Source organism: Piliocolobus tephrosceles, chromosome 13 (assembly GCF_002776525.5).
Source record: "Piliocolobus tephrosceles isolate RC106 chromosome 13, ASM277652v3, whole genome shotgun sequence".
Classification (NCBI taxonomy): Eukaryota; Metazoa; Chordata; class Mammalia; order Primates; family Cercopithecidae; genus Piliocolobus; species Piliocolobus tephrosceles.
The window spans coordinates 90,968,341-90,986,958 of record NC_045446.1 but is presented as its reverse complement, the minus strand read 5'-3'; the positions used below and the strand labels follow the sequence as shown (position 1 = coordinate 90,986,958).

General features: G+C 37.0%; 1 protein-coding gene across 3 annotated transcripts in view; it reads left to right on the top strand.

Annotated features, from left to right (window-relative positions):
* PGR (progesterone receptor) overlaps positions 1 to 18,618 on the top strand; it is a 91,072-nt gene that overhangs the window by 25,087 nt on the left and 47,367 nt on the right. For all 3 annotated transcript variants that reach the window (XM_023208004.2, XM_023208006.2, XM_023208005.2), the window contains exon 3: positions 13,694 to 13,810. In XM_023208004.2, coding sequence (XP_023063772.2) covers positions 13,694 to 13,810 — 117 coding nt within the window. The remainder of the gene's footprint in view (positions 1 to 13,693; positions 13,811 to 18,618) is intronic.

Here is an 18,618-nt window from a genome sequence, read left to right as displayed (position 1 = left end):
CTTTAAAAAAAAAAAAAAAAAAAAAAAAAAAAGGAATATGCTACCAAATAGGACTCTATAAATCACTTGGCTCCTCCTTTAGAAAACATCCAGAACCTGACCTCTTTTCCCTACCTCCACTGACCACTTTGGTTCAAGCCACTCTTATTCCCCTTTGGATGTATTGCAGTGGTCTCTTGACAGTCTCATTTCTATCCTTACCCTCCTAGATTCCAGAGGGTGAGAGTCCGCCCTCAACTTACAAGCCATTGTGATACTGTTAAAATATAAGTCAGATCATGTTAGCCCTCTGCCTCAATGTCTCCAGTGGTACCATATATTTTAGAGAAAAATCAAAGTTCTTACAGTGCCTTCAAGGCCCTACAGCATCTGCACTCTGCTGCACTCTGATTGTACTGTCTGCTACTCTTCTCCCTGGCTTAGCCAGCTCTAGCCTTACTCACATCCTCAAACAATCCGTCATCTCTTAACATCTTAGCAATTTCTTCTTTCCTCTCTAATTCCTTTTCCCAACACTCCCCACTCCTCCAGCCCATTCCAGCTTCCAGCTTCCATGAATATCCTGAAACATAACAAAGTTTGGTGACTGCCAGTGTCTCACTTAACACGTTCCCCCACTAGAGTGTTGTCAAGTTGTCTCATTTAACACCAGTAACATTTAATATCAGTAATAGGCAGATTCAATCTTAGGGAAAATATGCCTAAAATTTATTTGCTGAAAAAAAAAAATTTGGATAATAATCTGCTTTGAATTATTACAAACACAACAGTATCTATGAAACAAGACTGAGTGTCATAAGGAAACAACCGGATTAGAGAAAAGCATAGCTGGATGAGATAAGAAACTACTGCAGTATGATCTAAAATGCAATAACAGTTAAAATCCATATTGGTGGTCATAAAGAACAGGAAATAACACCAATTAGGTAGAATTCACATTTAAGGATTTACTTCAGAATGAAGGGAAATTTGTAAACTTGAGAAAGTTACATGCTATGATTTATTGTTTTTATTATGTACCAGTCATTGTGATAACATTTCATCTAATTTAGCTCACTTAATCCATATAACAGCATTATAAAATGTTTATCTCTATAATATATGTGGGAAAACTAAGAGTTTGATTAAATAATTTTATCATGCTGCAGAGAGTGACAGAACTGAATTTGAATGAAAGTCTAGGAAAGGACTTATCACTATGCTGTTGGACAACAGATATGATGAATAGAGAGCACATATGCAACCCATAAATATCCAGTGATTCTGAAAAAGAAACTAAAAAACAAGGCAAGCAAAAGTATTAATTGATTATAGAAAATTACTCTTTCTTATGTATCTTTTTTACGAGATCATTCCTACATTGTGTCATCAGCGCCTAGAACAATGTTGGCACATGGTAGATATTCAAGAAATATTTGTTTATTGAACTGTCATAATTACTATTTATTAAGCATTTATTCTGTGTCTGTCATGGTGCTATAGATTTTATATACATTATTTTACCCTCAAAGCAACTTTTAAACGGTTATTTTATAGATGAGGATAATGTAGCACCAAGAAGTTAAATGATCTGTTCAAGGTTATATTTTTAATAATAGGTGGCAGAACACGGATAACAGAAGTAAGTTTAGCAGTTAAATAAAAATTTTACTTTTTAGATCAAAAAAACTCACTGCATCCCAGGTACATATAATTTTTAAAAGCTAAAACTTTGTATATATTGGTAATTTTTCATACGAAGAAAAAACACCCTATATGCATTTAAGTAGGATTAATAAAACTGGTTAACTACTAAGACATAAAAATTGTGTTGACATTAGATTTCCTTTTTGAGTACTAAATGCTTGGATTGGCAAAATTCCATCAGGTTGAGTTGCTATTCTTGGGTGAAGATAACATATATTCTTATATATGTAAGAGGTCAGGAATATGCCCAGTCAATAGCGAAGTACTTGTTTGTCTGATGGTTGGACTAATTTGGGATTTCTGTAGTATCCTGTAGCTCAGGGTGAAGTTTAGTAACATGCTGGGGTAAGAGACACAAGCTGCTATTCTCTGCCCTGCTGCCCACCAGTGTGCTGCATCCCTCCCCAGGATCGTCCTTAAGGTCTCTCAGATGCTCACACCTGGTGTTCAGTGCCCAGTGGTCTGTTTTCTAGCCAGCATATTCTGTGTCGTCTTAGATTCTAGTCCAAAGACTATTTAGATCTGCTGTATCCTTGGGAATTTCCATGCACTTTATTATTTCTTCTAGGGCAGGGATCTCCAACCTAGAACAAGCCTATGACTTGTGGGCCATACCATACTGACTTTCACTGTTTCATTGCTCGAACTTTTGAACATACATTATTATTTTTCCTGCCATTTTACTCACCTGCTGCTCACCTCCTGCTGTGAATCAGGCCACACAGCAGGAGGTGAGCAGCAGGTGAGTGAGCATTACTGCCTGAGCTGCACCTCCCATCAGAGCAGTGGCAGTATGCAATTCTCATAGCAGCGCAGACCATATTGCATACTGACCATATTGCATACTGCGCATGCCAGGGATCTAGGTTGTGCTCCTTATGAGAATCTAACTAATGCCTGATAATCTGAAGTGGAACACTTTCATCCTGAAATCACTGCTTCCCCCAACCACCCCCCTCCACTGCCCCCAGTCCATGGAAAATTCGTCTTTCATGAAACCTGTCCCTGATGCAAAAAAGGCTGGGGACTGATGTTCTAGGGAAAATTAAATGTTTATGTATCTACTTTGTTACAAGGTTACTTGAAATAAACCAGTTAAATTCTTACTATTTTGGTCTCTAATATGCTCAACAAGATTTTCCTTCTCTCCCTCCCCCCACACCTTTTTCCTTCACTTTTATCAAAAATCCTTGGATCTTCATGAAGATATTTTAAAACTTACTGGTTTGTTATTGTCCAGCTGTCTTTCACACTCTGCTAGATAGTCACTCTTCATTCCACTTTACATGACCATCCCCTGATTACTACTGTGAAAAACTGGTCTCAACCTTTGTCTCATTCTGCATGCATCTTCAGAATATGCTGGATGCTAGAAAACATACAAAAAAAAACTTTAAGGAATAGTACAGCAAATATCTGTAATCAACAATTTGAAGGTAAGTTGCAGACATCATGACATTTCACCTCTTAAGACTTCAAAATTCATGTCCTAAGGACAAAAACATCTTCCATTATAACCACAATATTATCACCCCAAAATTTTAACATTGATAAAACAATTCTAATATTCAGCCAGTATGAAAATTTCTTCAGTTTTTCCCAGAATGTTTTGTATATAATTTTTTTTTCATTCAGGATCCAGTCAGGAATTGTGTATTTTACTTGGTTGACAACTCTATTTAGTTTTCTTTAGTCTAAAAAGGTCTCCCACCTTTGTTTGTCTTTCAGGACATTAACATTTTTTTCAGGAGTCTAGGCCAGCTGTTTTGTAGAAAGTTCCATAATCTGGCTTTGTCTGATTTTTTCCCCCACATAATTATATGCCAGTTAAACATTTTGACAAGAATCCTACACAGGCCAACGGTTCTCAGACATTGATGTCATGACCCCCTTATGTGCTTAAAAATTGCTACAAGCCCAAAGAACTTTTGTATACATGAATTATCTCTCTCAGTATTTACTGTGTTAGAAATTAAAACTCATAATGTTTTAAAACTTTTTATTAGCCCATTTTTAAAAAAGCCAACCCATTAAACACTAATTATTCAAACCAAAAAATTTAATGACAAGAATGACATTGTTTTACATTTTTATAAGTCATTTTAATGTCTATCTTAATAGAAAACAGCTGGATTCTCATATCTGGATCTACAGTCAATCTGTTCCAATATGTTGTTTTGGTGGAAGCATGGGAAGAAAATGTGGCCTCACACAGATACATAGTTGGAAAACGGGGGAGTATTTTAATTGTCTTTTCAGACTTGACAAGTGGTGGCCATTTCATTAGAAATTGCAAAAGGATGATTCTCTATTTCTATTATCCTTTCTGATTTTATCAGCTATAAATATTTTTAATAGTTCTCTCTCTCTTCCAAGAGGCAATTTGGTAATCTTAAAATACATTTAATAATGGAAAGCCAAACATACTTATTATTTACTTTTAATTTTCAAATTTCAAAGTTGTGAGTTTTTGCCCTAGTAATCTCCAGTGGTTTCCAGTGAGTTCCTCTTGTTTCTTTCATTCTTTCTCTTCTTACATATTATTATGTACTCATGTTTTTTAAAATATATATTCAATGTGTTTTAATCACTTGAACTAGTTCTTTTTGATGTTCAAATGGTTTTAATTTTGGTTGGTGTGACTTATCAGTGGTCAATGAGACACAATTTTTATTAGCCCTCAGTAAAAGCAAATCATCTGTCACAGCAAAGCATCCCAGGCTCAACTTGCAGATTTCCTGCTGTAGTCCTGGATCAGTCATTTCCCCAAGGAGCTCTGGTTCCTTTTAGATGAAAATTATATTAGATGTGAAAATCTGAATTCTTGCTGGAGTTGTCTTTACTTCTGGGCATTTTCAGTGAACAGACCTAGAAAATATCTCTTTTTGAAAAAGAAAGGGGATCATGAATTTATACCATGATTTCTCCACCTCACACTGTTGACCTATTGGGCCACATAATTGCTGCAGGGGGGATGCCCTGTGCATTATGGGATGTTTAGCAGCATTTTTGGTCTCTCTGTAATAATACCTACCCTCTACTTGTATAAACCAAAATTGTCTCCAGATATTGTGAAATGTCCTGGTGGGGAAGGGAGCAAAATTGCCTCTAGTTGAGGATTACTGGTTTACATTTGTCTTTCTAACAAAATCAAAATCATTGCTAGTTGTTTTTTCTATATGTATTGTGTGTATGTGTGTGTGTGTGTTTGTGTGTGTGTGTGGATTCAAAATACTCAGCATTCAAAATAATCAGCATTATTACCTCTAACAACAAAACCTGCTTTGTAGACTAGCTCTTCCATCTCCTGCATAAAATCTTAGGCCAGTCCTATAGATTTTAATCAGAAGAACCATCTCATTCCACTGATTCTATTAGTCTGTTCTCATGCTGCTGTGAAGAAATACCTAAGACTGGGTAATGTATAAAAGAAAGGTTTAGTTGACTCACAGTTCCACATGACTGGGAAGGCCTCAGGAAACTTACAATCATGGCAGAAGGGGAGGCACACATGTCCTTCTTTACAAAGGCAGCAGGAGAGAGAATGAGTGCCAGTAGGGGAAATGCTAGACTCTTTTAACACCATCAGTTCTCATGAGAATTCACTGATTGATCATGCTGCTCATGATGATCACGAGAAGAGCATGGGGGGAAACCACCCCCATGATTCAATTACCTCCCACTGAGTTCCTCCCACAACACGGGGGGATTATGGGATTACAATCCAAGATGAGGTTTGGGTGGGGACAGAAAGCCAAACCATATCAGTAATCAAAATGCCCAGGGAAGCATTATGCCAAATTTACAAATCCTCTTCTAAATTTAGATTTCTTCTTTGCCCCAATTCAGCACTCACTGCTTTGAGCTTGAAGCCTACAGGGAAGAACAAATAAGATCTGCTTCTTTTCTGTTTATGCTGCCCACACTCACCCACTGGCAGCTGATTTTGACCCTTCCAGGGCCAGGGTGTGGGAAGAGAAGTTAGACAGAGTGCATAATTTTACGCAACAAGTAGGAATTTTACTGTCACTGGGGTTATCTGTGTTTGGTGGGAGATTACAGGCTGCTCTTCCTCTAGTGGGATACTTTGGTGAGATTCGTGGAGATACCTTACTGAGAGGCTCTAACTGTAATCCTGTAATCCTGTAATGCAGTACACACCTCTCTTCTCTCCGGACGTGACCTTGACCCTGTGCTTCTGAACTTCCGCTGACTGACCCTACACAATACTCTCTAGGTTGTCCTCTTAGCTGGAGCTAGTTTTTAAAAGAAAGAAACCTTTATTGATAAATATTTTCAGAAAAGCACTCAAATTAAAGATGTAGAGCTCATCAGTAGGTAAATGAAACCACGTTGTTATCACTCAGATCCCAAAATTTACAGATCATTAGGTTCCCAGAAGCTCCATTTTACCCCTTTCAATCATTCCCCAAAAGTAACCGCCATCCCAATTTCTAACATGATAGATTGTTTTGAACTATTTTAGAAATTTATATTAATGGAATCATATGGTCTTTTTCTGTGTCTGCTTATTTTATACAACATTATACTTACGGAGTTCATCCACATTTTGCATGGAGCTAGACATTTATTCTCGTTGCTGTGTAATAATGCATTGAATAAATAAAACCATTTGTTTACACATTATGCTATAGGTGATCATTTGGGTTGTTTTCAGATTGAGGCTATTATGAACACTGCTGCTATAAATATTCTTGTACAAATCTTCTATTTTTTGCATGTCCCTACAGATAAGCTTTTCATTTGCCTCTCCAAGGACGCTGGCAATTTCACTGGTCCTGTACCAGTCTTTGTTCCTTGGCTCGGGTTCCTATACCACGTAATAGTGAAAATTCACCTCCCATTAAAGGCCAATATTGTATTTTGTTTATGTTGTTTTTAGTCATAAATGATTTTTGTCCTCACCCTGACTTTTGGACAGATTCCTGGCATTTTCTGTATAGTGTTTTCTAGTCCTGTTTTCATTGCTAAGGCAGGCTTTAAAGGTTCTACATTTTTATGCATGTAATTCAGCCCTGCCACTCTCTTCAGTTGGGACTGAAGTAATATATCCCATCCTGTCATGGGCTTTAAACCCCATTTCTTATCTTTCAGGCATTTCTTATATCTGTATCTAAAACTTTTTTGATCACCACAGAGTCCAGTTAAGTTTGTTTCTCTGGCTTTCATTTCTTTTTTCTTTTCTGGCTTATGGAGATTTACATCCTTTTTTTTCCAGACTGTAATTAAGCAACATGCTTCTATCATATTTTCTCCAGTATTTCTGTGTTTGTGATAGAACGATTGCCATCATATGGACCAGCTCATGTTGCTTCAAGCTCATGACTGGCGGGTCACACCATATTGACTTTCACTATTTCATTCCTTAAACTACTGAACGTATATTATTTCCTGCCGTTTTACTATGGATTTTCCCCTCCTTTTCAAAAATGCCGTGAAAAATTGTGAACTGTCTCAGACGTAAGTGAAATATGTTCACCTGTGCTCATATTGAGAAGCAACACAAACAATATAAAGTTCTTCTTTTACAGGTAAGTCCCTTTCTTGTTTATGATAAAGATATTTTATTTCCTTTAAAATGGAATTGTATTTGTCATCTGTCTAAAATTTTTGTAAGTCACTAGGCAAATAAAATGATCTAATCACATTTGATAGTGCTTTTATTTTCACAGAATATTTTTTAATAAGAGTAACACTTGGGGCTGGGCACAGTGGCTCACGCCTGTAATCCCAGCACTTTGAGAGGCTGAGGCAGGCAGATCACAAGGTCAGGAGATCAACACCATCCTGGCTAACACGGTGAAACCCTGTCTCTACTAAAAATACAAAAAATTAGCCAGGCGTGGTGGCGGGGCCTGTAGTCCCAGCTACTCGGGAGGCTGAGGAAGGAGAATGGCATGAATCCGGGAGGCGGGGCTTGCAGTGAGCCAAGATCGGCCCACCATGCTCCAGCCTAGGCGACAGAGTGAGACTCCGTCTCAAAAAAAAGTAACACTTGGAAATTAGATGTTAAAAATAGTCTTGTTAGACTTCACATTTAATTATGGTCCATTACTATAAAAAGGCAAGAAATTGCTGAATAAAAGGCATTCTGTAAGAAAAAAGTTAAAAGGGGGTAAAAAATCAGAAGCAAGTGACTATTTACTATATATGACGATAAGTGAAATATGTCTTATACTGTTTAATATAACTCTATTTACAAATATAAGTGAAGCCATAGATATAATTGTATATACAATACTTATCTAACAAATATTTATCAAACTGTATTTTCCATAAGAGTTAAAAGTATCAAACTAATTAGTTCCTACTCTTATAGAACCTAGTAGCTATAGGCACACAGTATATAATAGGAATTCGTTGAATGTGCAGTTGGTACACAGAAGAAATGTCTAAAGCCTTTATGAGAGCAGTCAGGTAAGACCAGCTGAGGGGAGCAGTTAAGCCAAGGCTTGAAAGATGAGTGAGATTTTGTTAAGTTGATAAATTGGAAGGAAGGGAGGAAAGTCATAGAGGCATGAGAGATTCTGGGGGTAATCCAAGGATGTTAGTACTCTGGAGCATAAAGAATATGGGAAAGAGTATGTGATTAGAAAGAAAAGACATAACAGTTTGAACTCACCCCCTGCTTTCTCCACCCTAAAACAGATCAGTTTTGCAAGGAGAAAGAAGTGTAGTGCCCTATTAAGCTCCCCAGGTTTCAACAGGGCCAGATGATGCATATATTAAGGGAGAGAGCTAGATAGTGGCTCCTACTGGAGTGAACTCCCCTATTTATCATTATGCTATGTAACCTGTTTGTGGTGGCTTATAGCTTTTAAGCGTTCCTAAATGTCTTATACTCCTGGTGGTGACAATGTAGGTAAATAGCAAAGATGGTTAACAAATGGAATGCTCCGAGTCTTTTAATATAGTGACTTGTTTTATACTTGTTGTATAATGACAATGTTATGTTGGACTGAGGAGAAGAAATAATATGCAATTTGAACCATCAACTTATGGTTTATGATGAGTGAGCGAGTAGATCTAGACATGGATGTGTTTCTCAAAACCAGGATATAAACTGGGGACTATTGTCTGAAGAAAATGGTAGCAACTGATATTATGTTAGATTTTCATCTTTTTCTAGATTTCCAGGAAAATGTTGTGATAGGGCTAATGCATTTGTGCCTGACCTTTCTTCACCCGCATATACAGCCGGGTACCTGATAGAGTGACACATGTAGTGAGTGGCTTCCTCTGCATTCATTGCATTCTTGGTGGCTCTCAGTCCTGGCCATGCATTATGGTTCAGAGGCAATGCCTGGGCCCCATGCCAAATTATCTTAGTCAGCTCTAGTTGGAACTGGCTAGCTACAACATTTCTTTAAGCCAAAAAAATTGCTTGAGAAGATAAACCTATAACTACACCCCCTATATTTTGTTTGCATGATAATGCATCTACTTTGCAGTTTTGATGGCTCATCACTTAGTGTTAAAGGTGATGAAAAGTTAGAGTGACTTGAGCTTCCAGATTTATTTGAACTGTGCCAGTCTGTCACAGGCAGTCTACAATGATATGAGTTGTGCCAACCCCTCAAGGTCGTGACTTCATGCCAGTGTCCTTAATTATTAAATAGTTTCCTTCCCACTCAAACTTTAAATATTGGACCTCTAAGTCATTTTTTTCTTCCAAAGTTACAAGAATTGCATTCTGTTTGTTAACTATAATTTCCTTATTTATACTCATATTTAAATTTATACTTATGTTTAAGTTTATTTGGTACTTATCATCAGTCTCTTCATACCAGACTTCCTACCTCATACATTGTTGGCTACAACTTATCTATTGTTGACTGTATTACATCTTTAGGAAGAGTATACTGGGGCCTTATTTCCCAATTTTATGCATGTTTCAGAATATCTTTAAGTTGCCTTTAAACTGAATAAATTGACTAGATATAGACTTCTTGGACCACATCTAGAAAAATCTAACTATATTTGAGATTTAGATGTGTGATAATCATAATTATAGTAGACATTTGTTAAGTACTTGCTATGTGCCAGACTATTCTAAGCTCTTACATGAGCTTGTGTATTCCTTAGATCCAATCCAAGGTACTAATGTTATCTTCATTTTAATTGCCAAATGTCATCCAGATACTAAGTGATGAGATTGACATTCACACTTAAACAGTACTGCTCCAAAGTCCATATGCTTAACTTTCTATACTACCTCTCAAGATAATTAACCTAAAATGTTTAACTGTGTGGCCTTGAGCATGTTATTTAACTTCTAGATGCTTCAGTTAACTCTCTATAAAATGAGAATAATAATACCTCCAAAGGCTGCTTTGATGATTAAATGAGTTAATATACGTCAATAGCTCATAACAATGCCTGGCACACAGTAAGTGGTTAATAATTGTCTGTTGTTCTTTTATTATTTGTGGATAGTAAGTTGCAGATCTGAGCTTTGAACAAGCAGTTTGGCCTCTAAATTTGCTCTTTGGTACTACAATGTAGTATCAGCAATTAAGATGGCATTTTAGTTTAGTGGGGGAAAACATGGATTAGTCAGTAAACAGTGTTGGGATATAGTAGATACTCAATACTTGTTGAATGAATGAGAGTTTTATAAAAGTATAAATATATTCACTTAAATATTAACAAATAAATATCAAGAACCATTTAGATTTGTATAGACAATTTGGAAATATTTTAGTCTGTTCCACTGCAATAAAAAAATACCTTAGACTGGGTAATTTATAAAACAGAAATATTCAGAAATATTTTCTGATAGTACTAAAGTCTGAGAAGTCCAACATCAAGGTGGCACAGATTCCACGTCTGGTAAGAGCTTGCACTCTTCTTCCAAAATGGCGCCCCTTACTGCATCCTCACATGGCAGAAAGGACAAAAAGGACCAAATTCGCTCCCTCAAGCCCTTTTGAAAGGGTACTGATTCCATCCATGAAGGCAGAGACCCCACCTCTTAATATTGTTGCACTGGGGATTAAGTTTCAATATGAAGTTTGAAGGGGACACAAACATTCAAACCATAGCAAGAAGGAAGCAAAAATGAGAAGAGATGCATGATTATCAAATTGTAGGTTATTTTCTGTTTTGAATTTCCTTATGTTCTTACAGAATTTCTCTAATAATACAATTCATGATATAGTTTGAACAGATAACCACTAAATTGTATTTTTTAGATATTGAGTTTGAGGTACCTAGAAAGATGACTGGAAGGTCAGAGCTCATATTGAGATTTTGGGACCATCAGAAGATAATGAGACTACCCACAAAGTGTGTGCAGTGGCACACAACATATAAAGACTAAGCAAAGTAAGAGGAGTTGACAAAGGGAATTTAAAAGGAACTGCTGGAAAGATGGGTGAAGGGTCAGAAAAGAGAGGCCCCAAAATATGAATCAGTGGGACAGGCAGGGAAAGAAATCGCCTGAAGCAAACAATTCAGAAGATCAGGAAAGCATTCACAGCATTTAGGAATGAAAAAATCTTTGATGATGTTAAGCCATTTTATAAGAATAGTGACTACGCAAGTCAAATTACCACATAGGAATAAAGGAAGTTAGGTAGAAACAGCAAATGTAGATGATGTTTTCAACAACTTTGATGACCAAAAAAAAGGGGAATGGATTCCGGGAGAATCTAGAGTGAGCTAGGGTTCCTTTTTTTGGTGCTGGAACTTTTTTGGATGGAAAAATAATGAGAGAGCACGACATCACTGGACAGGAGAGACTAAAGATTTTAGGAGAGCAAGGAGGAAATCGATGGGACAAGACTTGAAAGCAGATAGGAAGGAACTGTTTGAAGGGCAAAAGCAAAAACGGTTGGTAAGGAGGACTCTCTATGAGACACTGAATAAGGAGGTGATATTGTAGGCCATTTTAGAAATATAAATGAGACAGATGAGCAGCATGCCAGCTTCTGGTGTTTAGATCAGACCTTTTTCCTGGGTATTTATCACCTGGAAGCAGAGAGTAGGACAGCCTCCCTTCAAACAACAATTACAAACAACAATCTGTGTGCTCTATTTCTTGAAGTCTGTTTTCTGTATAGAATAGAGACCCTTGCCGGACACAGTGGCTCTTGCTTGTAATCCCACCACTTTGGGAGGCCGAGGCGGGCAGATCACCTGAGGTTGGGAGTTTGAGACCAGCCTGACCAATATGCGGAAACCCCATCTCTACTAAAAATACAAAATTACCCAGGCATGGTGGCGCATGCCTCTAATCCCAGCTACTCAGGAGGCTGAGGCAGGAGAATTCCTTGAACCCAGGAGCGGGAGGTTGTGGTGAGCTGTGATTGTGCCATTGCACTCCAGGCTGGGCAACAAGAGCGAAACTCCATCTGAAGAAAAGAATAGAAAATCTTGCTATTTTCTGTTCTCTCTTCTTATGAGATACTAATATAGGGTCTAAATAGATGATTGATTGATAGACTGACTTACACACACCTTGCTCTCACAGTCACTCCTATAGCCTAAATATATAACTTGTGGTTGAAAAAAAAAATAAATTAGAGTCAAATCAGAAAGTAGCATGCAGTATACTCTGCTAACCTCCTGTAGGACCGGCATTATGTGCACGAAAGTCCCCATAGATATGAGGCTTCACAGTTACCCTTTATTAGGTGAAAGCTTAATTCCTGGGACTCTAAACGTTTAAAGAGACGCACACTACTGTGTGAGTGTACATGAACATAAGTTAATAGAGGCATGTATCTTTATGAAAGTATTTGTGCTTTTCCAGAAATGCCCGAGGTCAGGAACCTTCTTGATATCAGCTGTCACATAGATAGGCCTTTTGGCGTTTTTGCCCTTTGCCATTTAGGCTAATCCTTCCCCTGCTTGATTAAGTACATGTTGTAGGTACCTCTGAGTTCCTTTACTGCAAACTTTGGCCAGAAGACTCTGATTTTAATCTTAACTAATGTAAAATACTACAGAAAAATTCCATGATCTTTTAAAATTATTTGTCATGTTCAGAAGTATAAGTAGGCTGAAGTAGTCTGATCATATTAAAAGACTCACAGTCTGTTTTAAAGAAATTTTTTGGGAAAAAAATAGTGCCAGAAAAAAGTAAATTGACGTTTACATGTTTAAGCTGAATTTATTTTTGTTAAATCTAAATAAATTAGATTGTTCCATGCCTTATTAACATATTTGTGGTTTAAAAATCATTGTTGAATATTAAATTCATGTGCCAGACCTTTTTAAAGGCATCCATAGTTTCCTCTACACAAAGTGACCCCAGGGTGATATGTGATGTGTATTATCTATATTTCTATAATTTTTCTCTTCTTTATTGAGTACTTCTGTGTGTTTTAAGTTCTTCCTTTATCATTATTTCTGTTCAAGGTATTTTCTAATGTATAGTCAAAATAAAGCAGGTATTAAATTCCGTAAAATAAGTGCCCTATTTTTACATGCTCTTCCGTTGATTCCTTAAAGAGAGAACCAGCTCTGGAACTTTTCCAATAGAACTAAGCATTTAGATTTTTTTTAAAAGTCTATTCCAGAGGCCTCTTCAATTCTTTAGTCTGTATCTGTTTTCTTAAAGGCATCGATGTCAGAAAGAAAGGTTTTACTAGAGTTTGACCACCTCATACAACTAATGCTTATTAACAATGTGTAGCTAATCTTGAAATGACATCTAAAGGCAATCTGATTAAGAAGATAAACAATCTGATTAAGAAGATAAACACCATTAAGAAGATAAACATAAATCTTTTGCAAAAGATTTTTAAAGGAGCCCTAGGATTGATTCTTCAGCTATACTCACCTCATTTAGGCTCCTAAAGGCACAGGTAAAGTACTGAACAGTTTTATAGCTTCACCAACATTCAGCTGTGCCAGGCAGGAAGCTGGCTGAGTCATGCACTTGCTGATGTGTATCTAGTCTCTATTTCAGTTGTCACTGCATAGAGTTTCCAGTGTATCTTAGATATTGTAAATAATTTTAACTCATTTTTTTTTTTAGGGCAGCATAACTACTTATGTGCTGGAAGAAATGACTGCATCGTTGATAAAATCCGCAGAAAAAACTGCCCAGCATGTCGCCTTAGAAAGTGCTGTCAGGCTGGCATGGTCCTTGGAGGTAATTCTGGTGTTTTCATCAATAGTATACTGTGTAATATTTATACTGTAAAACTGTGTGTCAGAAAATTGTAATTTCTTATTCATCTTTGTTTTGTTTTGTTTCTTCTGTCTTGATTATTGGCAGTGACTCTGCATATGTGAGTGTCTGAATGAAGCAACCAATACCATTCCGTTAACTTTATAGGTTTCCAGCACATTGAAACTGTTAAGAGAAGAAAACTCCATTAATCTATATTGCCTATAAGTAGAGGTTATGGGCAATGCACTGACCTGTCATTAAGTAGCATGTGTCAGAGTTTGCTGCCCATTTCCTGTGTGACCACAGCCCTTCCTGGGCATCAGTCTACTTATCTGTAAAACCAGAGCATTAACGTTCCTTTCGGCTCAAAAATTGACTCTGCAGATTGGTCAGGTACATTGCTTACTAACTTCTGCAAGTGATTGATTAAAGCAAGATTACTGTAACTGCGGTAGGAATCCATTTGATGAAGAGTTATATTAGTAATTCCCTTTTCCCATATTTTTATTAGAATCTCTAAAACTTTCAATAATATAGCACACATTTAGAAAATTAATGTCAGATAGTGACAGATAGTTTGAATGAAAACATAGCGGAGTGAGGGAGATCAAGCGAACCACGGTTGTGCAAGACAATCCTACTCCCTTGCATTTTTTCACTTAGCCACATCCTGTACAACACTGTCTGGGAATCGTGGCTTTTACATCTAGATATAACTTTTAAAAAACATAATAAAAATATTACATAATTGTTAAAGCTAAAAATGCTTTTTCAGTGCACCAACTATAAACAGCTTGTGTTCCGGCGATGTTACGTGCATTTTCCTTTGGGAAATGCCATGTTTAGACCAATGCTTCTCAAGTTTAAAACATATACAACTGTCACCTCCTTTGTTTTTGCAAACATGCTGGACCAAAATTAAGCACCCAGGTAACATGCTGGGTACTTTACAGTAATTCATGTAATTAGATCACTTATAGAATTTTATAATTTCTTGATTAAAGACTTGTTTTCCTAAGTTAAGGGCAGTGATTAAGTTGACAGTAGTGCCTAGCTTAAGGAGGTGCTCAGTAACTTTCTATTAACTGAATGAAACCACAATCTCAGCAGATTAAAATTGTTTTTGAGTCCCACACCTCAATTACTACCTCTTTGTACTTCTGTTTCCACTCAGAAGTCTTAAGGAGCCTCCTAAATTTTAGAAAATACAACTTTCTCACAAAATCACACATCTAGTCAATGTTGGAGCCAGAAGAAAGACCTGAAGGTATCCTGACCCTGGCGCAGCCATTGTTTTCTCTTTGGCATGCTTGCCTTAGAAAGTAGCAGAGCCTCTAATGCTGGCACTTAGATTCCATTAAGATCTTTAATCTTGAGTGTTTTCCCAATGACTTTAAAAGACTCTTCAATTTTGTCAAAGAATGGAAATGGCAGAGTTCTGGATAGAACCTTCAGAATATTCCTGGGGATCAGCAATATAACCTAGAGAATTTTATGCTATCTTTTAATATTCTAGGGCTTTATTTATTTATTTATTTATTTATTTGAGACACTGTCTCACTCTATCACCCAGGCTGGAGCGCAATGGCACAACGTGAGCTCACTACAATTCTGCCTCACAGCTTCCAGCGATCTTCCTGCTACAGCCTCCCGAGTAGCTGGTATTACAGGCACCCGCCGTCATGCCCAGCTAATTTTTGTATTTTAGTAGAGACAAGGTTTCACCATGTTGGCCAGGCTGGTTTTGAATTCCTGACCTCAGGTGATCTGCCCACCTCGGCCCCTCAAAGTGCTGAGATTACAGGCGTGAGCAACTGCACCCAGCCTTTAGCATATTATTCAAGCATCTATAATTCTTTATCTTCTCTAACCAAACTGCTTGTTACTTTAGCCTGTTATTCCTATGCTTTCCAAACCATATTCTATGGGCTTCACAACTATTGCTACATTTTCATACATTTTATATTATTTATTTGCTTAACTCTACTCCCTCCCTCCCTCCTTCATTCCTCTTTCCTTCCCCCCTCTTCCCTCTCAATCATTTTCTAACTTGCACCCCATTCCTTTCTTTCAGTAACTGTATATTGAGCCCTTTCTAGTTACCAGATACTATTCTAAGTTCTGGGCATATAGCAGCAAACAAAATGGACAAAATTCCTGCCCTCATAGATCTTACACTGTGGGAGGAGGAGCAACAAATGTACATATCAAATAATGATAAGTGCTGTGGAAAGATATTAAGTAGAGTTAGTAGGGATTATCAGGAAGCAGACTCACTATTGAACTCATTAGTCTAGTAATATTTTTGTTTTACTTAGCCTCTTCCTGAGCAATTAATATCTCTGAAATCATGGATTTGATATGCCAGTTATAATTTTTCTAAAAGACATTAAAATAAACTCTTAACTATTTAAATGTATATTCAATGTACCACCTAAAAACTGCTTGTATACCATAAATGAGTATGTGTTACACTCTGGAAAAGAGCATATTAGACCCTTTTTTTCCAGCTGTTGCAGCTATATTTATTTTTTCAGCTTTTATTTTAGCTTCAGTGGGTACATGTGTACATTTGTTACCTGGGTATATTGTGTGACACTAATGTTTGAGGTACAAATGATCCCATCACCTCGGTACTGAGGTACTGAGCATAGTACTCAATAGTTTTTCACCCCTTTCTTCTTCTTCCTTCCTCCTCTAGTAGTCCTCAGTTTCCATTGTTGCCATTTTTATGGTCATGAGTACCCAATGTCTAGCTCCCGCTTGTAAGTGAGAACATGCAGTTTTTGTTTTTTTGTTCCTATGTTAATTTGCTTAGGGTCTTGGCCTACAGCTACATCCATGTTGCTGCAAAGGACATGACTTCGTTCTTTTCATGGCTGCATACTATTCCACGGTGTATATATACCACATTTTCTTTGTCCAATCCACTGTTAATGGGCACTTTGGTTAATTCCATATCTTTGCTATTGTGAGTAGTGCTGTGATGCACATGTGAGTGCATGTGTCTTTTTGATAGAACAGTTTATTTTATTTTGGCTATGTATCCAGTAATGGGATTGCTGGGTCTAATGGTAGTTCTGTTTTAAGTTCTTTGAGAAGTCTTCAAACCAGTTTCTACGGTGGCAGAACTAATTTACATTCACACTAACAGTATATAAGTATTCCCTTTTCTCCACAGCCTCACCAGCATTTATTAGGTTTTGCATTTTTTGGGTTTTCTTTTTTGAGACAGAGTCTCATTCGGTCACCCAGACTGGAGTGCAGTGGCACGATTATGGCTCACTGCAGCCTCAATCTCCTGGGCTCAAGTGATCTTTCTACCTCAGCATCCTGAGTAGCTGAGACTATAGGCATGCACCACCACCCCTAGCAAACTTTTTATTTATTTATTTTTTGTAGAGATGAGGTCTCACTATGTTGCCTAGTCAGGTCTCAAACTTCTGGGCTCAAGTGATCCTCCCAAAGTGCTGAAATTACAGGTATGAGCCACCATGCCTGGCATGAGTTTTTAATAATAGTCATTCTGATTGGTGTAAGATGGTATGTTATAGTAGTCTTGATTTGCATATCTTAATGATTAGTGATATGGAACATTTTTAAATGTTTGTTGGCTGCTTGTATGTCTCCTTTTGAGAAGTGTCTATTCAAGTCTTTTGCCCATTTTTTTGATGAGATTTTTTGCTTGTTCAACTGTGTAAGTTCCTTATAGATTCTGGATATTAGATATTTGTTGGAGGCAGAGATTGTGAATGTGTTCTTCTATTCTGTTGATTGTCTGTTTACTCCATTGATAGTTTATTTTGCTGTGCAGAAACTCTTTAGTTGAATTAGGTCTCACTTGTCAATTTTTGTTTTTGTTTCAATTGCTTTTGAGGACTTAGTCATAAATTATTTCCCAAGGCTGATATACAGAATTATATTTCCTAGATTTTCTTTTAGATTCCTGTGGTTTGAGGTGTTATATTTAAATCTTTAATCTACCTTGAGGTAATTTTTGTATATGGTGAAATGTAGGGGTCCAATTTCATTATTCTGCATGTGACGAGGTAGGTATCCCAGTACCATTTATTGAATAAGGAATTCTTTCTGCATTGCTTATTTTTGTCAACATTGTCAAAGATCAGATGGCTGTAGGTGTGCACCTGTATTTCTGGGTTCTATATTCTGTTCCATTGGTCTATGTGTCTGCTCTTGTGCCAGCATCATGCTGTTTTGGTTACTGTAGCCTTATAGTATAGTTTGGGATTGGGTAATGTGATGCCTCTGACTTTTTTTTTGTTTAGGACTGCTGTAGTTATTTGGGCTCTTTTGGTTTTATATAAATTTTAGAATAGCTTTTTCTGGTTCTGGAAAAAATGTCATTGGTAGTTTGATAGGAATAACATTGAATCTGTAGATTGCTTTGGACAGTGTGGCCATTTTAACAATATTGATTCTTCTAATACATGAACATGGAATGTTTTTACATTTGTTAGTGTCATCTGTGATTTCTGTTAGCAATGTTTTATAGTTATCCCTATAGAAATCTTTCATCTGCTTAGTTAGATGTATTCCTAGGTATTTTGTGTGTGTGTGTGTGTGTGTGTGTGTGTGGCTATTGTAAATGGGATTACTTTCTTGATTTGGCTCTCACCTTGAATGCTATAGTTGTATGGAAATGGTACTAATTTTTGCAGGTTTGTGTCCAGAAACTTTACTGAAGACATTTATCAGTTTTGGGAGCCTTTTGGTGGAGTCTTTAGAATTTTCTAGGTATAGAATCATGTATTATGCAAGAGAGATAG